This window comes from Porites lutea, chromosome 5 (assembly GCF_958299795.1).
Source record: "Porites lutea chromosome 5, jaPorLute2.1, whole genome shotgun sequence".
Taxonomy (NCBI): Eukaryota; Metazoa; Cnidaria; class Anthozoa; order Scleractinia; family Poritidae; genus Porites; species Porites lutea.
The window spans coordinates 44,935,828-44,959,377 of NC_133205.1; the positions used below are offsets into that span (position 1 = coordinate 44,935,828).

At 40.1% G+C, this 23,550-nt stretch overlaps 1 protein-coding gene across 1 annotated transcript in view; it reads left to right on the forward strand.

Moving 5' to 3' along the window:
• The window catches only part of LOC140938700 (complement factor B-like), a 43,376-nt gene that overhangs the window by 18,049 nt on the left and 1,777 nt on the right, over positions 1-23,550 (forward strand). Inside the window, exons 8-12 of the mRNA XM_073388202.1 lie at positions 92-380; positions 5,360-5,670; positions 10,572-10,706; positions 12,813-12,926; positions 13,704-13,809. Of these exons, the coding sequence (XP_073244303.1) occupies positions 92-380; positions 5,360-5,670; positions 10,572-10,706; positions 12,813-12,926; positions 13,704-13,809 (955 nt within the window). The remainder of the gene's footprint in view (positions 1-91; positions 381-5,359; positions 5,671-10,571; positions 10,707-12,812; positions 12,927-13,703; positions 13,810-23,550) is intronic.

The window sequence follows — 23,550 nt, forward strand, 5'->3', positions numbered from 1 at the left end:
AAATATAAGGCAAAAGTTTTGTCGAGTCCCAAATCGAGTGGAACGCTTTTAGGGAGGTTACCTCTTAAATGCTATTTTGGTTTCATTTCAGACAAGTTGCAAGTCGAATTTAAGGACGTTGACGAGACTGCCAAAATTCTCCGCAAAAATATCATTAACACGATATTGGGATATGACTGTGGCCGCGGAAACGAGAATGGATGTAACAAGACGAATGCTCAAAACATGGACACCCGAGGAAGGGCTTTAATCCAGAACTCTGTTAAAGAACTGGATCTAGTGTTTGTACTTGATGCATCCAGTAGCGTAAAGAGGGAAGGATTCCAGATTGGTTTGGGATTCGTTAAAAAACTTGTGAGGAAAATTGGTGCGGGTAAAAGGTATGACGTATGTTAGAACGTGATGGAAAAAGTTGTATTTTAAGTTTATCTTAGGCTACATTATAGGTAAAGAACTCTTATTCTCCTGTTAACACTCCCCATCTTCCTAAAATTTACTATTGCGTGAGACGTCTTTGTGTTTATCAATATAATAAGAACAATCAGAAGACTCAAAGTCATTGAATAATGATAATAATAATAATAGTAATAACAATAATGATAATATTAATAATAACTATTCATTTTAAGTTGATAAGTTCTTGCATGTAGCATTAGACGAAATAAAAATATCCAAGGGATTAAAATTGGAAAAGAAGAGGTCAAACTGGCCTTATTTGCCAATGATTTTTCTTGTTTTGTGAAAAATTATACATCTTCTTATGAGCAATTAACCAGTAGCTTAGAAAATTTCGCTGCTATTTCTGGTCTTAAAGTTAACTCCGAAAAGACTGAATTCTTCTGTCTACGTTGAAGAAACTGGAATTTTTCTCCCCATGAATTCTAGAACTCTCGTGCGCGAAGCGCGCGCAGCGTAGCACCATGGGTAAGAATATGTGGTAGCCTACCCATCCGCCCATCCGCGAAAATTTGGTAATCACGTGACCGTACACAACCGCCCGAAAGACCGTCGGTCCGCACCACAGGCATACCGATGTAAAATAACTCAACCAACAGGTATGGCAACCCAAATGCAACTCGAGGTTATTTTGGAGGGATCGCATAGCCACCCGCGTCTTGTAAAACAGAGTCAGCTAAAGAGTAAATAAAGACAAAAACGGAAAGCGGAAATTGTTTCTGTATCCGTGTTGTCTAAAGTGTTAAGCTTAGATTAAATGTCATGTCCACAAATTTGGAATATGGAGCAAGAGAAAGACAGAGAAAAAGAGAAAGCAGGCGGCTGGCCAGCGAAATTCAACGAGAAAAAGGGCGACAGAGATCCAGAGCGAGAGATAAAAAACATTCTTTGTTGGAAGAACAACATGAAAATTTTGTAGCGGCGGTGACAAAATGAGAAGTGCTAGCGGCCGCCAATGCAAGGTGAAAATAAACTCAGGCCGGTACGAATTTGTAATTTTTGCTGTCGTTTACATGAGACCGGGACGAAACGCTTCGTTGAGATCGGTACAAATTCAAAAACAGCAGATTCTTCTTGCTATATAACTTTCTTAAGTTTTCGTAACTGGTACACAATTTACACCAATTAAGACAGTGAGTAGAGAACCGTAGATTTTGCTGCTTCCAGAAAATTGTAAACTTTGTCTGGTGGCATGGTAGAACTGAAGCATATATTCAATTAAAGCTACTTCCAAGTCTTGTTTACAGTTATTCATAGCAGTGTTCTTATATTGCTAAGAAAAAGCAAAAATGATGGAGCCATACGAAGAAACATGCTATGTGTGGACCCGGTCTGAGATTCGTTTCCGTTTTACATGAGAACGGTACAGTCTCAGACCGGTACGAAAATAACTAGTGTCGGGTCAGCGACCGACACGAAGTCAGACCGGTCTAAGTTCATTTTTAGGTCGGTCCCATGTAAACGCATGAAAAGAAACGTATGGAGAGCGATACGAATTCATAACGGCCTGAGTTCGTCTCGGTAATCGTTTGTTTTACTACTAAGTAAATTACAATGATTGATGAAATTGACATGTACTGGGCGTATTGGTTTTCTAAATTTAGCACGAGGTGGCCGTATTAATGGGGTAAAATTATAAAGCAAGCTACTGTTTGGGATTTTAAAATGTGGCCGTTGGCTGTATTAACGGGAAGCCGCATTCACGGTCTTTTTTTATAAGAAAATGTAGGGCCGTTTTGCCGGGACAAAAAAAAATTGGCCGTAAGGCGGGGTTCCATTGTATGTGGAAGTGACGGGGATTAGCACTTTTGGGAAAAATTCGAATAGTTAAATCTGTTGCCATTCCAAAATTTATGTTAAAAGCAACTTTTATTTATGTTTCCAAGGATCTTATTCAAGCTGTAAACAAAGAATTGTATGATTTCATCTGGAATGGCAAAGACAAAGTTAAGCGCTGTGCGTTAATTGAAGACGACGGTCTAAAAATGCTCGATATAGAATGTATGATCAAAACCCAAGGAATAATGTGTTTGAAGAAGTAAATCGAAGACTATGCTAGTCCTTGAAAAGTTTTGTTGGAATATTATTTAGGGGATGTAGGTGGCAGATTTATTTTGAAATGGCAGTTTGATACATGTTAATTGCCCGTATCCCTTCCGGCATTTTATAAGGATTGTTTTTTGACGCATGGTGATTTCTTACTAAGACAGATGTTGTAACATATGGGAATGTAATGAATCAAGTGATCTGGAATAATAAGAAGATACTTAATCAAGGAAAATCTTTATATCAGCCCTTGTTTCACAAATGTGAGATAATTAAAGTCGGTGATTTGATCTCTAATGACCTTACATTCCTTAAAAGTGAAAAAGTCCCGAGAGGGTACTCCTGGGAATTCTTCGTGGGGGTGTGCCGCCCGGTTCTTCGAATCCTTATCCGATTTCAGATCAAAACAAATGTAGTTTTCCACACCCGTTTTCAGACTAGACCTCTAAAATCCATACCCGTTTTCAGGCCTGGCCTTTAGGCAGAAATTATGTTATTATTTCTTAGACTAGAGTTCAAAGAAAAAAGTTATTCAAATCCATTTCGAACTCGTATATTTCTCTTTCTTTCTCATTCATTTGGAATTGAAACGATAAATACGTTCATACATTCCCGTAGTTCCTTCGCAAACCATACCCGATTCCAGACCAAAATGGGCAAAGTGTATACCCGTTTTCAGACCAAAGCGGCGCAAAAACCCTACCCGATGGGGCGGCACATACCTATATTGCTTATATAAGGGAGTACCCCACCCCCCCCCCCCGCCCCATCGGGGAAAAAGTCCTGAAAGCCCAATTATCTTCCGAGTCAGTCTTTTTTTATGGGTGTAGTTAATGCTATACCTAGTGGATGGCGCTCCATTAGGAAAGGAAATTTGTTTACTGCACCATCACTGTTGAACGAAAATTCTTTTTTTTTTGTCAGTGAAAGGTGACATGTTAGAATTTTGTCCCTATAAATCAACTCCGCCTACTGCTCAAGCCAAATGGGAAGATAAATATCCAAGCCTTTTGAGGTTTCTTTGGATGCAAACTAAGAGCCTTAAGATACAGATGTTTAAATCGTATCGTATACACAAATGATAAACTTTTTGCTCTCAAAATTGTATACTCCTTGTACTGCACGTTCTGTAAAACTGAGATGGAATTCCCAGAGCATTTATTTTTCTTTTGCAAGGTAGTGTTTTGGAAAGAGGTTTTATTGTGGAAAGCCCGTTATAGCAATGACGTAAGAAATATTTCCCTTCCGGACGTCTTTCTTTGGCAAATTCAATACCTGCATGTAAAGATTTTATGATAATCTATCATATCCTGTTATTAGCAAACAAGTAACGGAAAAAAAATTCGTTAAACTGCGTGGCAATTAAGAAAGTAAGTAAGGAGTGTTCACCGAAAAAAAAAAGAAAAATAATGAACAAAAGTGACTTGTTTTGGTTTGACTTTTCCTTCAAACGTTCCGGCCCTTCATCAGTGGAGTTGCAAAGTATGTTGGAAACGTTGCAATGTTTGCCTACGCCATAAAAGAAAAAAAAAACTTTGTAGTGCGCGCGCTCTACACGCGGCCTAGAGAAAACGGAAGTCAAAGTTTAAGCCGCAAGGATGACTGGTACTAAGCTGAAAAATAAGCGCATCTCCAGGCGCTTCCGTTGCACGTTTTTTTCGTGCAGAGCATAATTCCGCAAACTAGAGCGTCGACACTTTTGTCCATTATTATTATTATTTTATTATTATTATTATTATTATTATTTTATTATTTTGTTGTTGTTGAAAATTCCCTTACTTTTTTTATAGGTGCAAATTAGATAAAAAAAGAACCATCACTTGAAGTACTTAAGACTAAAATGAAAGCTACTTACAAATTAGAACTTTATGTTGCTAGGAAAAATGGTGTTCTTTCAAAGCATTACGCTAAATGGGATGCGTTTATCTCACTGCTTTCTTAATCCCTCTTTCCAACACATCACTTGAGCAACATGCTTTTGCCGCCCAAATACATAAATAAATAATATCCCCAATATTTAAATATATTAATTTATTTTTTGCACTTTCGCATGATTTGATGCGCTCCAGTAAACACTTAGCCCTCGAAGTCACTTTATTAAATTTCATTTTTTCTCTTTGTACATAGTATTCTAATTACCTAGGCCAATATATAGGCTCGCAAGCGTATTTTATGAAATTCATAATTGTTATTATTATTATTATTATTATTATTATTTTTTCTTCGGATAGTACCCAATGGTCCGATCACAGTGGGGACAACTTTTACACCATCATCTTACACAATTCATTTATCTCAACTGCCAGATCAAGACCCTTTTTGGCCTTTTCTTCTTGTGTCACTAGGGAATGCAATATTAATGATGAGGCAATTCCTGTTCTGTTTGTCCACAAAGGCGATGTCAGGGCGATCGTGATCCAGTTTCTTGACAGTTTGTATAGAAAAATCCCAAAGTATTTTGAAATTTTCATTATCCTCAACATTCTTGGGAATATGCTCATACCATTTTACACTCCTCTCAAATTCATATTGTTTGCACAACAAGGTCCTAGATACTCTATCGTGTCTCTGTTTATATTATTTCCATGCCAATTTTGGACACTCTGATGTGTACGAAATATTTGAGGTCTAATATATGTGTGCGCGTGTTCCAGCAACATGGCTTCCACGTACATGAAATTTCCCTGTTGCTTTTCATTTAGATCGTTTATCTTAAACATCTCGTGTTGTTCGTGAAAAGGAAACACAACCTTAAAAGGGGTACATGCTTAGAATTATTGCTTAATGACTGATAAATGAAACGCTTCTTTTGTTCTTTAATTATGTTTACTAACATTTAGTATTACATTATTTCCAGAGAAAACAGTACACGAATAGCGCTTGTAACTTTTGGAACCACCGCTAAGCTTGAATTCAACTTGGGAGACGCTAAGGTGGACACAGTGAAGAAAGCCATTAAAGTCATCAGTGCAGTGAAGTACACAAAAGGGGCTACTGCCTCTACCCTTGCTTTACAAATGGCCAGGAAAGATGTTGCGTCATTGGCTCGTGCTAACAGTGAACGAGTAATGATTTTTATAACAGACGGCAAGTCCAACATCGGTGAACCTCCCAAAAGGGAAGCTTTTCGTCTTAAAAATGAGTCACGCTTCGAAATTTACGCTGTTGGTAAGTGGCTTTAGCTGATTAAACATTGTTAAGGCAAACCACAGTAAGTCAGTCTGAGTGTTAAATCATGTATGTTACAACTTGATTCAAGCTAAAAGGAATATCTCTTGATAGAATTTACTAGGTATATATTTTCTTTAACGCTTTTTAAGCATTCTGTGTTGTAAAACAACGCGCTTTCATTGATGTGAGATACTGTAAGTAATGGCAAAAATAATCAATGAACGATGACGATACACCCAGACATTGCGAAGCTCAGGTTCGGGTGATTCACAAGAAGGAGGTTCCATTTGTCATCACGCTATAACAGGTAATCGAGAGTAAAGGCAACAGAAGGCTCTAGAGGATGACTTTTTCCATTAGACGGCGAGTATTTCACTCGTTGCTCAACGGTATTTTCTTGCCTTTGAAAGCGGTAAATAGGACTGACATACTCTTTACTCCCCGTGTACCCCAGTCTTCCAGACTGCGACCACAGCAGAATTGTGGTAGTTATGAATAAAACTTGAATAATTACCCATGTGCTTTTTGTGCTTTTTAGAGGTCTTTATGAAACACTGATACATTAATGACGTCATCAAACACTGCACCTGGACTTCTGCACCTGTGCACGTGTACTTACATCTGCAGACCTGCAAAACCTTCAAATTTCCAAAAACAAAAAAAACTCCCTTCTCTGAGGTGCAGCCGAAACGGACAGTGAAACAATGCAACTTTTTATGAATTATTGCCGATTGTGATGAATGTGAAAAGTCATGGAGACATCTAGTAATTTTTGTTTTCTTGGTAAATCAGTCAGCTATAAGTTAAACGATTCGAGGTTACTATTTCATCGAAAAAAGCTAAAAACCTCCTCATTCCAGCTTCGTTTCTACCCACCTGCAGTCTTGAGTGTGAAGACCCGATCAAAATCAAGGTGGCTTTGAATATATATATTTTTTGTTTGCAATACAATTAACACCAGAAAGATTTTTTTTCAGTCAGTGACACACGCGGCTCGAATGAGAAAAGAAACCTTTACTCCAACAGGACTCGAATCTATAGCTATGACCTTTTGGTGATAAGCCTATTTTTTCTTCTCAATCATTGGGACTAGCTCAGATGTAAATGTTGAAAACTGTAATACTTTCATTACAAAAAAAAAATAAATTTATGCTCTCAGAAAGACTGAAATTTCATGCAAAAGTTTTTTCTTTCCTTTCTTTTCGTTTTTTTTTTTTTTTTTATCTCGTCACGTTTTTTGACCATTATAGTTGCAAATAACATTATTATCAAATGCTTTTTTAAAAAAAAGGCTTTCTTTGCCTCTTGATCAAACATTTCCATCTCTTCATAGCTGATTTGGTCCGTGTATGGTTTGTCCACTCAATTTTTTCTTTTTTTTTTTTTTCATTTTCTATTTTGTAATCAAAATCGCACCCATATTTTCCATTTTTATTTTAATTCCACCAAAGCAGAACCTTATTTTTAATTTATGTAAAACACATCATTTTGTTAAATTTTTCCTTAAAGCTACTCAACCAATTTATATACGTAAGAAAAATGTCAAAATCTCCAAAATCTTATCAAAATTATATAAGTAACGTTCACTTCAATCCTAGCCTAAAAAGAAGAAGAAAAACAAAACCGTTAGCCTGAATTTCAGACGATTACTTTGAGTCGTTTTTACTCCCTAAGTAACGTCTGAATCAACCGGCCGTTAATGCCGTCCAGTGACGTCACCACTCCTTTGGTTTAATTCATGCAAAAAGAAAAACACGATTTTCAGGTGGCAAACCAAAAAATATCGTTTGGAAATGTCCGCCTTATACAGAAATGCTTTACTCTTTTCGATTAAAATTTATGTTTAACGTTGAAAGTTTCAACTGCATGCAGTACTTTGAACCGGTCGTAATTCAATATTCAAACGTTGCAAATAAAGTTGGGAAGTCAATCGGTATAATATTAAAATGCAGCTTCTTTCTTCCTAAAACGTCTGTACTCGGTTTGCTCTACTATTCATTAATTTATCCTTAGTTTTATTGCTGCAAAATAGTTTGGGCTTCGACCTATAAAACCAATCTCCGCCGTCTTCTTCCTGTACGTCTTCTTCCTGCAAAAGCGCATTATTAGAATCATTAATAAATCACATTTCAATGCTGATCCAGACCCCATCTTTAAGGACCTCGGTATACTAAAATTTAGTAATATCCATTTGGAATGCTTCAATTCGGCCAATTTGTGTTTTCTTGCCAAAATTCATTCTTACCTCCAAGGTTTAATAAGAAGTTTCCGCCAAGAGCCATTATGGCTTTCAAGGACCTAAGTTTTTTAAAAAAGAAGTGGCGAAAATACCTAACAGAAACTATAGGAACTTATGAGCACTACGGGCTAGAGCTGTTCAACACCAATTAAGGAAAAGAAGGCGAAAAAATTTTGAAGATGGAAAGATTTATGAACTGTTTTCATAGTTACTTAATGATTTAATCTTCAGTATTTTCTTAAAAGAGGAAAAGGATTGAGAGTTGATGACCTCGTTGTCAAGTGAATTAATTCACTTGACAACGAGGTTATGAACTCTCTACTTAAATTCCCATATTATTTGTAATTTCTATTTTTGTGTGGCAAATAAAATAAAATAAATAAATAAAAATAAAGCTCGATCGCAATCACGCAACGAAATAAATGCACACACGGAACACTTAGATCAGAAACACAACGATTAACTTTTATTGAAAAGAAGCTATTTGGTCCTTAACGAGGAAAAAAGAAAGAAAAGCTAACAGAATCATTACACTTGACAGTGGAAATGACAAGGAGGCCAAATTATAACTTCAATCTCAGAAAGCTTCGCATAAACAAAATCACTGCCAAAACCACAAAGCGGTTCTAAATGAAAAACTTCCCGACTCTTCGCAATGATTCTTCACCCGTACTTCGAAAACAAGGGCGATTTTGCTGTTTACGATGCATGCCAGGGATGAGATCTACTGAATATCAAACGACAATCCCGCTAAGATTTCTTATAGTTGTACATAATTATGCGAATGTTTAGACAATGGACCAATTTTGGGGAGGCAATATCAGCTTTTGGCCAGTCATTTTCTCGTTATGTATAAGTGAATGGGGTGTCGCATGGAGCGCTAATCAGGTGAACTAAGATGTACAGTTGACTATCATCCGCGTAAACATGAACATTTGGTTGGTATGCGTTTACGACCTCAAACAGCTTGGACGCGTCGAAGGTCCGACAAAACGCTGCAAATGGAGACTGTTAGAGGAGTCCCATTGACAGGGTCACGTTGGGTTCTGTTATTCTAATATGAAGAAAACTATTCTCTAAGCTAAACGTTGCCCGCGATTCCGATTAATGATCAAAATGCTGTCATCGTAGTGTCGACAGCGGTGCTAAAACCTAAGGGAACCAACAAGGCGACACGAACTTATTCTTGTTTATCTTAATGTCATTTTTGACCATTAACAGAACTGTTTCAATGCTATAATATTTGCCTGTGCGCAGACTCAGTGAGAAAAAAAAAAAAAAAAGAGACCTTTAAAGAATAGGTGACCAAGCAGCTGATCAGATGCAGAGCGTTCCGTCAGTTTAGACACATAAAGAAGATCGCTAAGTGGGCGGTAATTTCTACACAGACGTTTCTGGCCATTCGTTTTCAGCAGGAGATTCACTAAGGCCCCCTCCGACTTAGCCTCCCACGTAGGCGTTTTTAGGGGCGCCCGTATTTCTTCCCTCCCCACAAACGCCTGCTCAACAGAGGATAACATTCCTTTGCCACGCTTAGCCAATCACGTTGTAATTTTCAAATTCTGGAAAGTTGAACTTGACCGCAGGGTAACACGATAATTACGCGATCTGCATGAAACTTTGAGAAACCTTCATGACCTCTAATAAATGTTAGTCTCAGAGCGCCAAAAGTAAGATTTACTCAGTCAGATTTTAGAATATATTCTCCGTGCACTGCATAACCTTAGCGAAGGAAAGAAAAGAAGGAAAAAGGTAACTCTAAGGTCACGCTCTGGGTCACGTTTTTTTCACTATCACGAGCTTATGAGTCATGTTTAGCCTGTCAACACTTTATTTAAAAAACCGTTGATTGGTCACTTACCACTCGAATGTGACAATGGGAAAGGAATGTTGTCCTCTGTTGAGCAGGCGTTTGTGGGGAGGGAAGAAATACGAGCGCCCCTAAAAGCGCCTGCGTGGGAGGCTACCTCCGACTGAGCCGCGCCCTCTTACATCTTAGCTTGCCTAATATCATCGCTGAGCTACGCTACCCGTCGTAGAGTAGAATTGTAACAACTAATTATCATATCAAGAGATTCGGGGAGATAAGCACACAACTCATCGTCTCTCAGATCATCTCTTGATTTATCAATGTCAACAGCTTTAGTATTTTTGTAGGTATATTCTTTCTCCAAAATAGCAGGCTTAGGCATTTGAAGACCTCAGAGAACTACGACTTGATCCGAAAGAAGACGATCAAACCTAGGTATGCCAGATATCACAGACTCCGATTGCTGTGACACAAACAGATCTAAGATGTTGCCATGTATGTGGGTTGCGTCCTAAACATGTTGCTAAAGCCCAAGATATTAGTCGTAGCTTTCTTGACTCTAAGTCACGAGGTGCGTCCACATGAATGCTAAAATCTTCGATAATGGCTAATCTTTCGGGAGATAATATAATGGACTCCGTGTTATAAGAAAACTCGGGAAAGAACACAGTCCGGTTGACACGGGACAGCATTTCTCCTCCCGCTAAAAAAAGTAGGATTGTAGCCTGACCTGTTTTCTAACGCCATTTGTCAGCGGTAGCGTTAGTGAATAGAAAGGAGGTCACTCTAATCAATAAAACCTACCCTTTTTTCTTTTCGTTTTCGTTTTTTTCTTTTTTTGTTTTAAAGGCGTTGGAGAAGACACAAATAGATATGAGCTTATGGACATTGCGTCAGCTAACGAAGATGACGATCATGTGATCATGGTACGCACGTACGGTGATCTTAAGAGAGCTATAAAGAAAGCTGTGACTTTCAAAAAAGGCAAGTGTCCTAAATAGGTTTTTCCTCTCTAGACAGGTTTTTTTTTGTAACAATAAGTAAACGCAATATTGGGCTATCGTTCACATCAGCCAATAGCAAACCTCCAAAGCAAATCGAGCCGGTGCACGCGACAAAAGAAACATATTACAGTTGATGTAATCGTCGAATTTTCACTTATTAAGGACGGTGCCCACTATTGTTACTGCTATGAAGGACCGTTCTGGTCAAAATCATGACAATAAAATCGCACCACAAGTCAATTTTAATCCAACTGCAGCAAATATTATAGACATGTTGTGTATTTTTGTCATCACTAAACAATACATTTTCAGCGTGTTAGTAATTATTTTTAGCAACAAGAGCTATTTTTGTTTTAATTATGCGAATACTTTTTTCATTCATGCCAGGAATTATTTTTCAGTGGTACTTCGAATTATTTTTCTAATTTGTATCAAGAGTTATTTTTTAATTGGGCCGAGAATTATTTTTCGTGGTATCACGAATTTATTTTTTGGTCTACAATGCATTGCGGGCCTTGGACTGGTTCGAGTCTTTGACTTCCTTGGGCGACCATTTTGAAAACTTTGCACGTGGAGGAGTACTTTGAAAGAGAATGCCAAGGCGAAACATTGTCAGGGAAAGAAACGAAAGAGGTTTTCATCTTTCTTACAAAATCGGCCAAGAGCTAGTAGTCTGTCGTTAGTGATGAGATTTTCTGGGCCGAAGATTTGATAGAGGAGACTACGAAGGGACTTCACGACTCGTACACAATTCTAACCCTTATTCAACATGACATGTCTGCCCAATTGAACTGTTCTCTACCCAATCTTGTACCTCGAGACTTCGTCTCGTACTACACATGCTGAAATTTTTGAGACGGATAAACTCCAGTTGAATGAAATAGTATGATTTGTATTCCTTAGAGTCTATGAAATGTCCTGTTTCACTTTCTGTTTTTGCTCTTCTCCGTGGGTTGTTGTTCTCTCTGACTGTTAGCTGTTGTGGACATCCCAGAGTACTCCACGTTGAGTGAAGCAATAGTGAAACTCACCAGGGGGGGGGGGGGGGGATGGGAAAAATTGTAAATAACCCCCAAAGCGATTAAGTTAAGGTCGAAACCAACCAATTTAACTTCGCGTGGTAACACCTACTTTTTATCTTACCAAATGAAAGTAATAGGCCTTTTCAGCAAACGATCAATTTTTGGTTAGGGGAAAATGTCGTTTACACTGTTTTTAACGCAAACGCGTGGAGAGGGGTAATTGCTGATAACTTCCCAGTTGTGCTGATATTTCACAAAACGACCTATAACGAGGAGTTGTTATGTTATCATTTGTTGCTTATTTTGGAACCTTGTTACAATTATCATTGCATTTGTGCCAGTTCACGTGTACACAATTTGGGGGAAAAAATTTTTTTATCATTTTTCTAAAAAATGCCTATTCAGCGTTTTCCTCCATATTGAGGCGCACTTATCTCTGAAAAATGCGTGGTTACCCCCAGTTTTCTTTCTGGATTTCAATAGCCCCTGATATGATCTACTTGTCTCACATAGTCATTATCTGGGAAAAAATACTTCCCATTAGTGGGCACCGTCCTTTTAAACAACACGTTCGACACACAGTTTTTTTTTTAATCGTTGGGCGTGATAACATTTAATAACATTTACTTCCGGGTAACTAGAAGTGCTACCATTTCTGTCTTCTTGTATGATGGCCGAGAATTTGAGCATATTATCAGAAAAAATCGCATGAGCATTAGGAACAACAACAGTTAACTTGAGAAAAAGTTACATTGACTTTTCGTTAGCATTTCCCACGCATTTTAGGAAGGTAACTTTACCCCATAAGAACACTGTAACTTTAAAGAAGGATTCGTAATGTTGTACTATCATGGGGCCTCGGTTACCCGTGGGAAAACATCCTGCTATATTTCTTTATGCAACCTACATCATCAGCTCATATGGATAAGTAAATTTTCATCCACATGAAATACTTCCACTCCAATGTTATTTATAAACATTATTTCAAAAAGAGGTGGGGTTCGTAATTAATTAATTAATTAATTAATTAATTGATTAATGGATTATTATTTTGCTTTTTTAAGATTACTCCATTTGTGGTAAAAGTCCGTTCCATTATAGAGATACTATCGTTGGTGGAAAAGATGCAAAGCATGGATGGTGGCCCTGGCAGATAGGATTATACATACCCCGAAAGGGTACGTAATATACTAGTAAAAGAAGAATGTGTTTTCAACAAGAGTGTTGATAAATTCCTCGTCAAACGCAAAGACAAGAGACCATTGCATGCAGTATAACACTGATGCTAAAAACATGCTGTGTCCAATATTCTCAGTATTCCCTCAACAAAGGAAAGTCACAAACCTAAATCAAAAAGGGCTTTACTGTTTAGTCCAATACACCTGTCGCTCAATGTAGAGTACTGAAAGGCTCTGATCGTGGAATCCACTAGATTTCTAGTTTATGCTTTCGAATGTTCTTGTATACGTTTTGAAATGTATTTTTTTAACTTCAGAGAAATTTGCGTGCTAAGAAAACAAACATATTGAACATTTTTTTTATAATAATTGAGCGATTTCTCGTGCCCATGGTCAAGGGCTGTAGTCTATTTGCAAGGATGGACCATGGGAATGTTGTGTGATGTAATGCATGTAATGCTTGATTGTTTTACAAAGATGTGTTTGCTTATATTGACTGTCAGCACGTCTAGCGAGATAGCTAAGTACATTTGTGTTTTAGTACGCACGTGCGTCTTTTAAAGATATTAAGATCTTTTTCCATGTGTAACTTCTACTTTAAATACAGAAATATCGCCAGAAACACAGATGTACCGCAAAACACGGTCAAAACGTGTACCACAATTTGAAACCACGAACTACTAAGTCAAATGGTCCATTTTCAAACCTCTTCTGTACCCTGGGATGTTTAAGACCCTGGTCCCTTGGCACTTGTTTTGGGCTTCTTTTATTTTCTAGGTGATTCGCTTCTTAAATGTGGCGGTGCTCTCATCTCGTCTCAGTGGGTTCTAACGGCAGCACATTGTTTTCCTTCAAACGACAATCAGGAAAATGTCCAGATTAAGTGAGTCAAGAAGTCATTGTTAAGGAGCTTAATCATTGCTTAGCGTTTTAGTAATTCTTCAAAGTCATTGAGAATTTCTAAGTTGCTGAAATAAAATAAAATCTTTAGTTAATAATAGTGCTTGGCTGCGTAAAAGGCTTTTGTTTAATAGTTTACTCGTTTAGGGTAATATCTGTCACTTATAAACATAAAATTTAACCTCCTGCATGCTTTCTGTTTGTTTCGACCGTATGTTGTCTGTTCCACTTTTTCGTCACATTTATCCAGATCAACGTTCCTTTTTTTCTTTTGGATTTTCCAAAACCATGGCTTGATATTTATCACAATTGACTATTAAAAGATTATCTTGATATCATTTAGTCATCCAGTCTCGCGGTTGTCCACAGTATCTTCTCCACGCTCTTCCTTGTTTCCTTTGCTACAAAGACCTGATGATCATCCACATACATTGAAACGTTGGCATCTGATATTATGTTAGGCATATCGTTCAGGAGAAAAATTCCACATTAGAAGTCCAAACGCCTGCGGACATCCTCTCTTCACCACAACCCAGTCACTTGTTACAGAACCTATCCTTACTCTATTCTCTCTCCCCTGGAAATATGATCTTATTAGCTGTAGTGGTAGGGGAGGTAGGGGTTCTGTAACACATATTCCTCGGAGCTGGGAAGGACTATTTCCCGACGACGAGCTGCCTCAGAACCCCCACCTCCCATATTACTCTAAGAGAAACAGCACATTGATTGTGTATAACGGTGCGTTGACCGTGTGTAACACCATGTTGACTGTGCTTTGACTGCACGTGTGCATTGACCGCGTGTATGACTTCGTTGACTGTACGTGTGACGCCGCGTTGTTCACACCCGGAAACCGGATCGAAACCTTGTGTTTGAATAGCACATCCAGCTGTCAGCTATTAGAAGAAGAAGTAGAAACATTGTGTTTCAAGCACAGCCAACGGAAACCGGCTCGAAAACACTTACTGTCACCATAGACGCCTCAAGAAAAGAGAAATAACCCAGTTAGAGATATACAATTGTCTCCGTACATATATTTGATGGCTGCCGAACGCTTTCAGAACAATTTTCTGCACATGTTTTACGGCCCAGTTGACGGGGAAAACCTCCCCAACCCACTCTAACCTGCAAGGATCTTTTTTTGGCAGGCTAGAACAGATTTTGGAGAATGGCTACATGTATGGAAAATAGACGCTCCAAACGGAGAGAACAGAGATAGTTTTGATTTTGCTGCAAAAAACGAAAATAGGTTCATCAATGTCTTGAGAAATGAAATACAGTCCCTGGGTATGAGAATGAAGAATTAAGAATGACCGCATTTGATCATTACATTAACAAACAAGGCACGCGTTTTTGAAAACGAAAACCAAAACGAAAAAACGTGATGGACTTCACGAACGAAGTCAACAACAAAATTGAGACCTACATCGAAAATGGGTCGGAGCAGAAGCCGATTACTTGGAGAATCCATATGTGCTGTACACTTGAGTCGACTCATTCCCGTAAAGAATTATTTTTAGAACAGGCTTTCCTTCGAAATTAATGTGTTTTGAGGACGTCCTCATATTTCCAGAATGAGAAAAAAATGGCGACGAAAGAGGGAAATTGGCCAACAAGTTTACTCCTTGTTCCATGACCGTGGCTCCTGCCTCCGTTCCTTCCTTTACAACCGAGGGAAGCTGGTTTCAAGTTAATATAAGTAATGTGTAATCTGGCTTAAAACGATTGCTATATTTTGTTGCAACGCACGAGGTCGTGTTTGCTGTTCTAGCACTGTTCGGATGTTTAAATTTTGCGCGTAATGTATTCTATCGCTATTATTTGAAGGGAGCTTTTCAAAGAATTAAAAAATGAAACTCTTTGTTGGAGAGCCAGACTTTTTAAAGGGAATTGGAGCGCTTACGGTAAGGTCTGTAACGGTCGATCGTGCAATCGGCAAATCGAGGGCAATTTTGCGCCTTTGTTAGTAGTAACTGTCGTGTCCTCTGTGTCTTACCAAAGGATTTTCTTTAAAGAAGCAAAACTTCGAAGTGAAGAAAGGTATCGGTTTATAACGTCCGAATTTTTATTCATTTTGATGGTGCTATAAGTTATTATTTAGTTGCCATAAGACGAGAAAGATGAACACAGAATTCTGGAAGCAGGCCAAAAATGAATTCGAGAGGAACTTCTGCAAACTCATGAACAACTCTGTGTTCGGGAAAACGATGGAGAACATGCCGGAGCGCGTTAACATCAAATAGTTCGCAGTGACGAAAGGGAAAAGATTCGCAAGCTAATTGCTAGTCCTCTGTTTGCCGGTTGCACACTGTTTTCTAACGATCTTGCTGGTTTCAAAATACACAAGGAGTGTGCGAAACTGAACAAGCCTGTTTATGCCGCGATGACGATTCTCCACAACAGAAAAATACTGATGTACGATTTTTGCTACAACGAGCTCAAAAGCCAGTACAGTCACAAGTGTGAGCTTCTCTATACTGACACAGACAGCCTCTTGCTGTAGATTGAAATCGACGATTTCTAAAAGGACAAGAACAGCAAAAAGGAACTGTATGACACAAGTGATCACCCCAAAGACCGCCCGGTTTACAGCAGCCCAAACAAAAAGAACTTGGGCAATATGAAAGACGAGATGGCATTGCCACATTTGCAGATGGATACCGATTGACAGCCGCAGAGCGTTATGATTATGTTTTGGATTTGCTGGAGGCAGAACAGAGGTAGGGGGTACAACCAACAACTCCTCACCTGGAAGGCCCCGTTTGGCCCCGTCCTGTAAATAAAACAATACAGATTCATCTGGTTTGGTGACAGATTTTTCATACTGCGCCGTTCAGGGCGGAGATCACAGCAGGAAGCCGAACTAACCATTCGGAAGATACTGGTGGCCGAACATGCGCTCAGCAAGGTTGCGGTTAAATTTTTCCAGAGTCGCCTGGTCTGTGAATGTTGTTTTGTGTTTTTCATCTCTTTGGTGACAGCGCCGATGAACTCGCGCCCGGGTACACTTGCAAAAGCTCTGACCATTTCAAAGGCCTGCGTTTGTAAATTAATGTTCTGAAAAGCGCTCGCGACTTTAGCAGAGTCTTTCGAGGTCAATGGTTCAGCGTCTTTGAAAAGGCTGGCCACATCGACGACGGTCAAAGCGTATTTGTATGTTTTTCGGCCTCGACCACGCCCACAGTGTCGTGTCGACGACAAAAAAGGTCTACCTGGCGTTTTGCGCAGACACATCGTTGGGGCGAGGAATGTGTTTTTGGAGCAGGAAGATATATTTGCCAAAGGGCTTGGCTTATCAGTCCACTTTTTTGGCATCATTTTCGCGAACTTTATGATGGCGGCGATGCCTTTCCAGTAGCCTTGAGGGCTGTAGTAAGTTTTTGAAAGTTTCTCGTTCATCCCATACTAATTTACAGTTCGAACTTTTGATTCTTTGTTACGAATCGAAAACTTCAGCTGGCCAACAACAGCCAAATTCGCCAAAACCGCGGTGAGCGTCACGAAAAGCAAGGAAAAGAGCATTGTCACGCACCAGTTGCGCATTTTCATGCACAAGGCTTACCCTTTCCCGGCAAAAGAAACAATGTCTCGAGACTTAATCGAGACAATCGCAGCCGCAAGTGCGGTCATCCAGCAGACCTTTAGCACTGTGAAGATATCCAGAGTCAGAAGATCGGTCATTTCTATATTGAACATATGTAAAAAATAGAAATGGGGAGTCAGTGGGACACGCTGCCACCGAAAATGCAAGAAAAAATCATGGTTTACAAAGAAGTGGCGGAAACATTAGAAAGAAGTCATCGATGGCCTGAAAGGCTGGAAACTTTCTGGTTTTCTTGGTGTAAATGTGCCAGAAGCATGGCAAAGCACACTTTTTGATCATCTCATTGTGCAATTCCTAATGGAAATAGTGCTCGCCGAGCTGGAATACGAGGACACAGGTTTTTCACCGACAACGATTGAGAGGGTCAATTCCAAAAAGAATAGGATAAAATTGAAGGTAAATTTAATAAATGTAAGTTAGTTGCACAAAAACGTGAAGAAATAGACTACAGGGGGGTGGGGTTAATGAACAAATTCTTTATGAGGATTTCTTTGACGCTATTTATTTATAAAAATAGAAAGGCAGCGTATCTGAGCGCAAGAGCGCCGGTGCCAACAAAAATTAACTCGCCTTGTTTTTGCAGAGCGCTGGGCTCAACTTCGTGCACCCGGCTGTAGAGTTTGAAGGCTTAGTCGGTGTTCGTTAAGTTTTGTTTGGTCAGTTCTTTGTTTCCGCCCTGCGTTCCGATCCAGTCTAGCATTTTTGTTTGTTCTTTTTCATATTTGGCATAAGAAGCCTGGTAAGCTTCGAGAGCTTTGTCGAGGGAGGAGTCTTTGATCCTCGAGATATTGTTTCGGGTCACGATGGTGAACTTCACGTAGCTCACTGCATTGCTGCTGCGGTCGGCAGTGAAGTTTTCTTTGATTTTTCTCAGCCGATGCCGGCGGCCAGGCAGGTAAGAGTTGCAGCGTCGAGAACAGTGTTGACGAGCTTGTTGTCGGATATGGTTGTATATATTTGTGTGAAAAATTATTCCTCCCCCTCCTCCTCCTCCTCACATGCCAGGCGCCTGTATGCGTTCGGCCGAAAGGGGCTGCTTTTCATTTTTTTATCAACGCGAGGTGGTCGAAACATCTCTTCGATGGCGCCCAACGTAAAAATTGTTCATTGATTTAGAATAAGATATTATTATAAAAGCTCTATAGGCCATAAAGCGTTGGCGTCCCGAGAACAGCTTTTTCAATCACGCTTTTGAGCATGGTTGTGTATATTATGCAAAAGAATTCAATCCACTGAGCGAAGATTGCGAGGTGGCTTTTGCTAAGGCTCAGGTGCCCCAGTTTCGCTGGGAGCCGGGTTTCGCCTTTCGCTGATAATAAACGCCCAGAGCGGAGACAGCCGGGCCTTCTATGCCAAGAAGCAAATATTCGTTGGCTCCGCCGCTGCCGCTCTCTTTTTGCTCAGCAGGAGCTTCTGATGTTTTTTTTTTGCCTCACGTGCCACGCCGGTACGCTCAGCTAACTTTTTTCCAGTCGCAACTCGCCCAGGGTGTTTTTCGAAGTTTTGTTTTGAGGACTTTTGGCAAAACTTGCTCTGGAGCTTCATGAGGCGCATCCGCAGGTGCATCGGATTACTCAGCCATGTTGTATATGATAAGATGAAAGTTTTTGCAGTCTATTTGCAGGTTCTTGGTCAGCTTCATTGCAAGGCTCTTGGACAGGCTCCTTTGCAGATTCCTTTTCAGGTTCTTTCTTAAAATCGACGTGCTTGGATGTGATCAGAGCAGCGTTGGCACCCGCCAGCAGGCGGTCGCAGCGAAGTACCATATCTCCTTTTGCAGAGCTTCTACGTCGTCCACTTTGAAGACCATATCGATCACCTTGCTGGTCGTTAGATGCTGAGACTGAATAATAAATGGGGCGAAATGATTTACGGGCGCAGCAAATGACAGTGCTTCTACTTCGCATGAAAGTCAAGTGACTTGGTGTTTTCACAATTTGGCACTGAAGAAGCCAGCTAAGTGGAGTTAATTGGTACGTAAGACGTACAATGTGGCACTGAGGCCTCTTCTGGTAACAGATCCATCCGTTACTATCCAGAGGATGTCTGAAGGGCGAGGAATAACTATGCCTTTGTGGTTAAATAAGAAATCCTGCACGGACTTAAATCTCTCTGTACACTGAAGACCAGTGAGGGCGCACTCTAGGGGATCAATGATGTTTGAGCAGTTGAGAAGCAAGCACACGACTGAGGACCGTTGGAAGAGGAGGACACGATACCAAGGCGGCGATACGATGCGAGTTAGCTCATAACCTGCCTTGGGACCGTATCCAGCCTAGGATGGAGGTGGTCTTGGGACAAATGACAGTCTTTTAGGAGATAAGCTAAGGTTGCAACGATAAAGGGCCTGGAGTACGCGTCGTCAGTTGTTCAGGAGTGCTTCGGGGGTATCGCCACCACAGTAGAGCACATCTGCAAGTTTAAAGTCACCGAGAACGCAACACATCATTTCTTCAAGAACAGTTTCGGACCCAGGCATTCCCATAGCTGATCATATGTAGCTGCGAATTCTTCGGAAGGGTGTGGCTACACCGCAGTACTTCAGGGAAGACTTAGAAAGGGGGATCTGGTAGAAGGCACGGGTGAGATCTGTTTTGGTCATGTAACGCCAGGGGACGATGGTGCGTAGGGTGGTGTCCACATCAAGCTTAAGCGATGGCTGAGGTTTATTGTTCCGTGCGACATAGGCGGTAGCTGTTACAAGTCTGTGACAAAGAACGAAAGGTTGATGAACTCAAAGGTTATGATTCGAGATCAAAAATCCAACAAACACATCGCAGACGGATATAAAAAGCTATTTCGTGCCTTTAAACGCGAGGCTGTTCAATTTTTAGAGGCAAAAAACCTTGCCGTAAGTCACTTAACGCTGGAAGCCCTTCCTGCCGTTCAAACGTGAACTGCAAACTGCAAAGGCGACTGCAAGACCTCTGGTCACGGGACATTTTGTGGTTTGCGGTTTGCGGTTTTCCAAGAAAAACCTGATGCTTAAGGTTTCTAATGTTGAAGAAACAGGAACCTCAAAACTAAGGGACTCTAACACACATGAGGAAAAACTGCGCGCGCATACAATAGTAACACAATACCTCAGGCACTGCCAGCTGGCGCTGGGGGAAGCGAAAAGGTTTCCTTCTGCAGAGAGTTCTTTATGAGAAAAGAAAACAACATATCCTCCTTCAGCCAGACATGTGCAAAGAAAGCAAAACGCCTTTTCCCGAATTATCAAATGCGCCACGTTTGCAGTGTGAAAATGCGAATTGCCCCTTGTGAATTTGAAATGTTCTGTCCAAAATGCGGCTTGATCAAAAATAATTTTTTTTTTTACAAGCACTAATAGGAGATACAGAGAAAAGCAAAAAAAAACAACAAAAAAAGTATTACTTGCTCAGAAGGGTCAAATATTTTTTTACAAACGCAAAGGTCTTGGAATTGATATTTTATTGATTGAGGAGGTTGTTGTGGTTTACCACGCTGTAAATGAATTTGCTGATTCGGACGAAAATTATTGATTAAGTGACTTCTGTTGAAACGTCGGAAAGTGATTCTATTTGGCAATCGTTTCTAAAACGTCACAATCGGCTTGCTCAAGCGCAGTCTTTTTCAGAGATGCAAATGTCAAAAGGGAAAGTCCCGCGGTTGATGTAAGCCAAAATATCCTTGCGGAACAGCATATTTACGATGTGTCGGGGTATGCCCGATTACGAAATAATTTGTATGGTTATGTTTGATGTTTGAGCTTAACTTTTTAAAGTTAAGAGTTCAGGAATGAAAGCCTTTAGGAATAAAACAATTATTGGAAACATTCAAAAATAAGAAAAGAAAAAAAAAATGACCGCTGATGATGAAATCCTATTTTTGTTCTTTTGTGAAGCCAAACAATAATTTACATTCTGGAGCGACCCTGCTTTCCGATGCGAGCCGATTTCAAGTTTTTCATTAGGAAACTTTTGCTCAAACATTTTTCCGGGTCGTATCGGAATTTCAGGGCCGATTAGGAAAGTCACACACTTCTTTGTTTGTGACTGCCGTTGATCTGCGTCGGTGTTCGCTGTGGACCGCCTGCCTGCCCGAAAATTTTTAACTAATGCGCTTTTGTTGGCGTTTTCTCATCCTTTCTTGAATATCTTTTTTGAGACGTGCAGCCCTTCTCACCATTTCGTCCATTTGAGTTTTTAAAGAGGACAGTTTTTCTTTTTCCTCCTCTGTTAACGAAGAGACTACCTCTTCCCCTGCGCTCTCCTCCTCAGTTTCGCTCTGTGCCAACATGTCAAACAACCCCACCCCCACATCACCAATCAGTTCCAACTCTTCCATGTCATCGAGCATATCATAAAGCGTTTTTCTCTAACTCTTCTTTTCCGACCACATTCTTTCCCATCATTTCATAAAAAAAGTCAATAAGAAGACCTCGTTTTTCTTTTTCGAGTATTGGTTTATACAAGCTATTTTCAACTGAAGCCTGTAGAAATAGTCCCACATCCTCCTGAAAGTTCTTTGCGAGCTCTTTCGAGGGTTGGTTTGAGATGGACATTATATGCTGTACAAATTGTATATCTGTAACAGGGTTATTTCTTTTCTCTGGAGGCGTCTGTTGGAACAGTATGTGTTTTAGAGCCGGTTTCCGTTGGATGTGCTTGAAACACAATGTTTCTACTTCTGCTACGAATAGCCGACAGTTGGGTGTGCGCTTCAATCACAAGGTTTCGATCCGGTTTCCGGGTGCGAACAACGCAGCGTCACACGTAGAGTCAACGCCAAGTCACGCACGCAGTCAACGCCCTCGTGCAGTCACCGCACAGTCAACGTGGTGTTACACTCGGTAAACGTGCTGTTACACACAAACAATGTGCTGTTTCACTTAGGGCCTGCTTACAAGGAGAGAGGTTTACCCTTGTGTTAGGGTTACCCTAGCAAGCAGGTAAAAGTTAGCTCTGGTTTACAAGCAAATTTCACAGGTAGGGTTACCCATCACCCGGGTCAACTTTTCCAGCTTTATTGATGTGTTTCGTCATGCGTGACATTTTTTGTAACGTCCAAGATTTGAAATAAAACTTGAAGTTATCATCGTAGACAAAAAATACCTTATATTGTTCAGACGATTATAATTTAGCTCAAAAATTTGATAATTCCTTTCTAATAGTCAAGATTACTGGTCACGGTCAAGATTACTGGTCACGCATGACGGACGAACGTTGTCCCGGGTAGGCGAGTTATCTCGAGCAGAGCGTTTACAAGGGAAGTAGGGTACCTCCCCCCCCCCCGCCCTTGCTAGGTTAAGCGTGTAAAAAAAGAAATGTGCGAGTGCAAGGGTTACCCTTCCTCCTTGTAAACAGGGCCTTCGTGTAGTAGGGGAGGTGGGGGTTCTATGGCACTGAGGCCACAGGAAGTAGTCCTCCCCAGCACCGAGGAACATTTGGGACGAGGCGCTGGGGAGGACTACTCCCCGAGGTCGAGGTGTCACGGAATCCCCCCCTCCCCTCCCCTACTACTGCTGTATAGCTTTGTCATAGAATTTGTAGGCCTGCAGTTTATTTATGAGCACCTAATTTGTGGATTTCATGTCATCGTTATTCTGTTGGTATGGAAGCGGAGATGTCAATAAAACAATCTGAAAAATTAAGTTTAATGTTAGAAACGTTTCATTTTGTGACTTCTTCACACATGCACCACTTCCAGAAATACATAGTGTGTCAAACTCGAACGGGTGAGACCTTGAAAAATCGGCTTCTTAAAGACATAAAGTATTTTGCAAAACCCTGGGGGAATTCTCATTGAAATTTGGAAAAATAAGGCGTAAGATTGGTCTGAAACGTTAACAGGATACAAAATTTGACAAGCACTTTAAAGATTGGAAACATTGTGAGCAAGTTGATGTGTCTTAGCGTTTGTTTCTTGTATGCGTTTTGGTTAACAGAAGGTAATGTGTGTGTATAAAATATAACAAGTATTGCATAATTTGGTTTCGCATGACAGTGAGAACTACAAACCCCATATTTTATAGTTCGTGTTATCATGCTAAACCTTATCCAACAATTTGATAACTTAATATCTTAACCTCACCCAGTTATTTTATATCTTACTGGAGGTAATGGCAGATCTTAGGCTATGTTCATACTATACCGG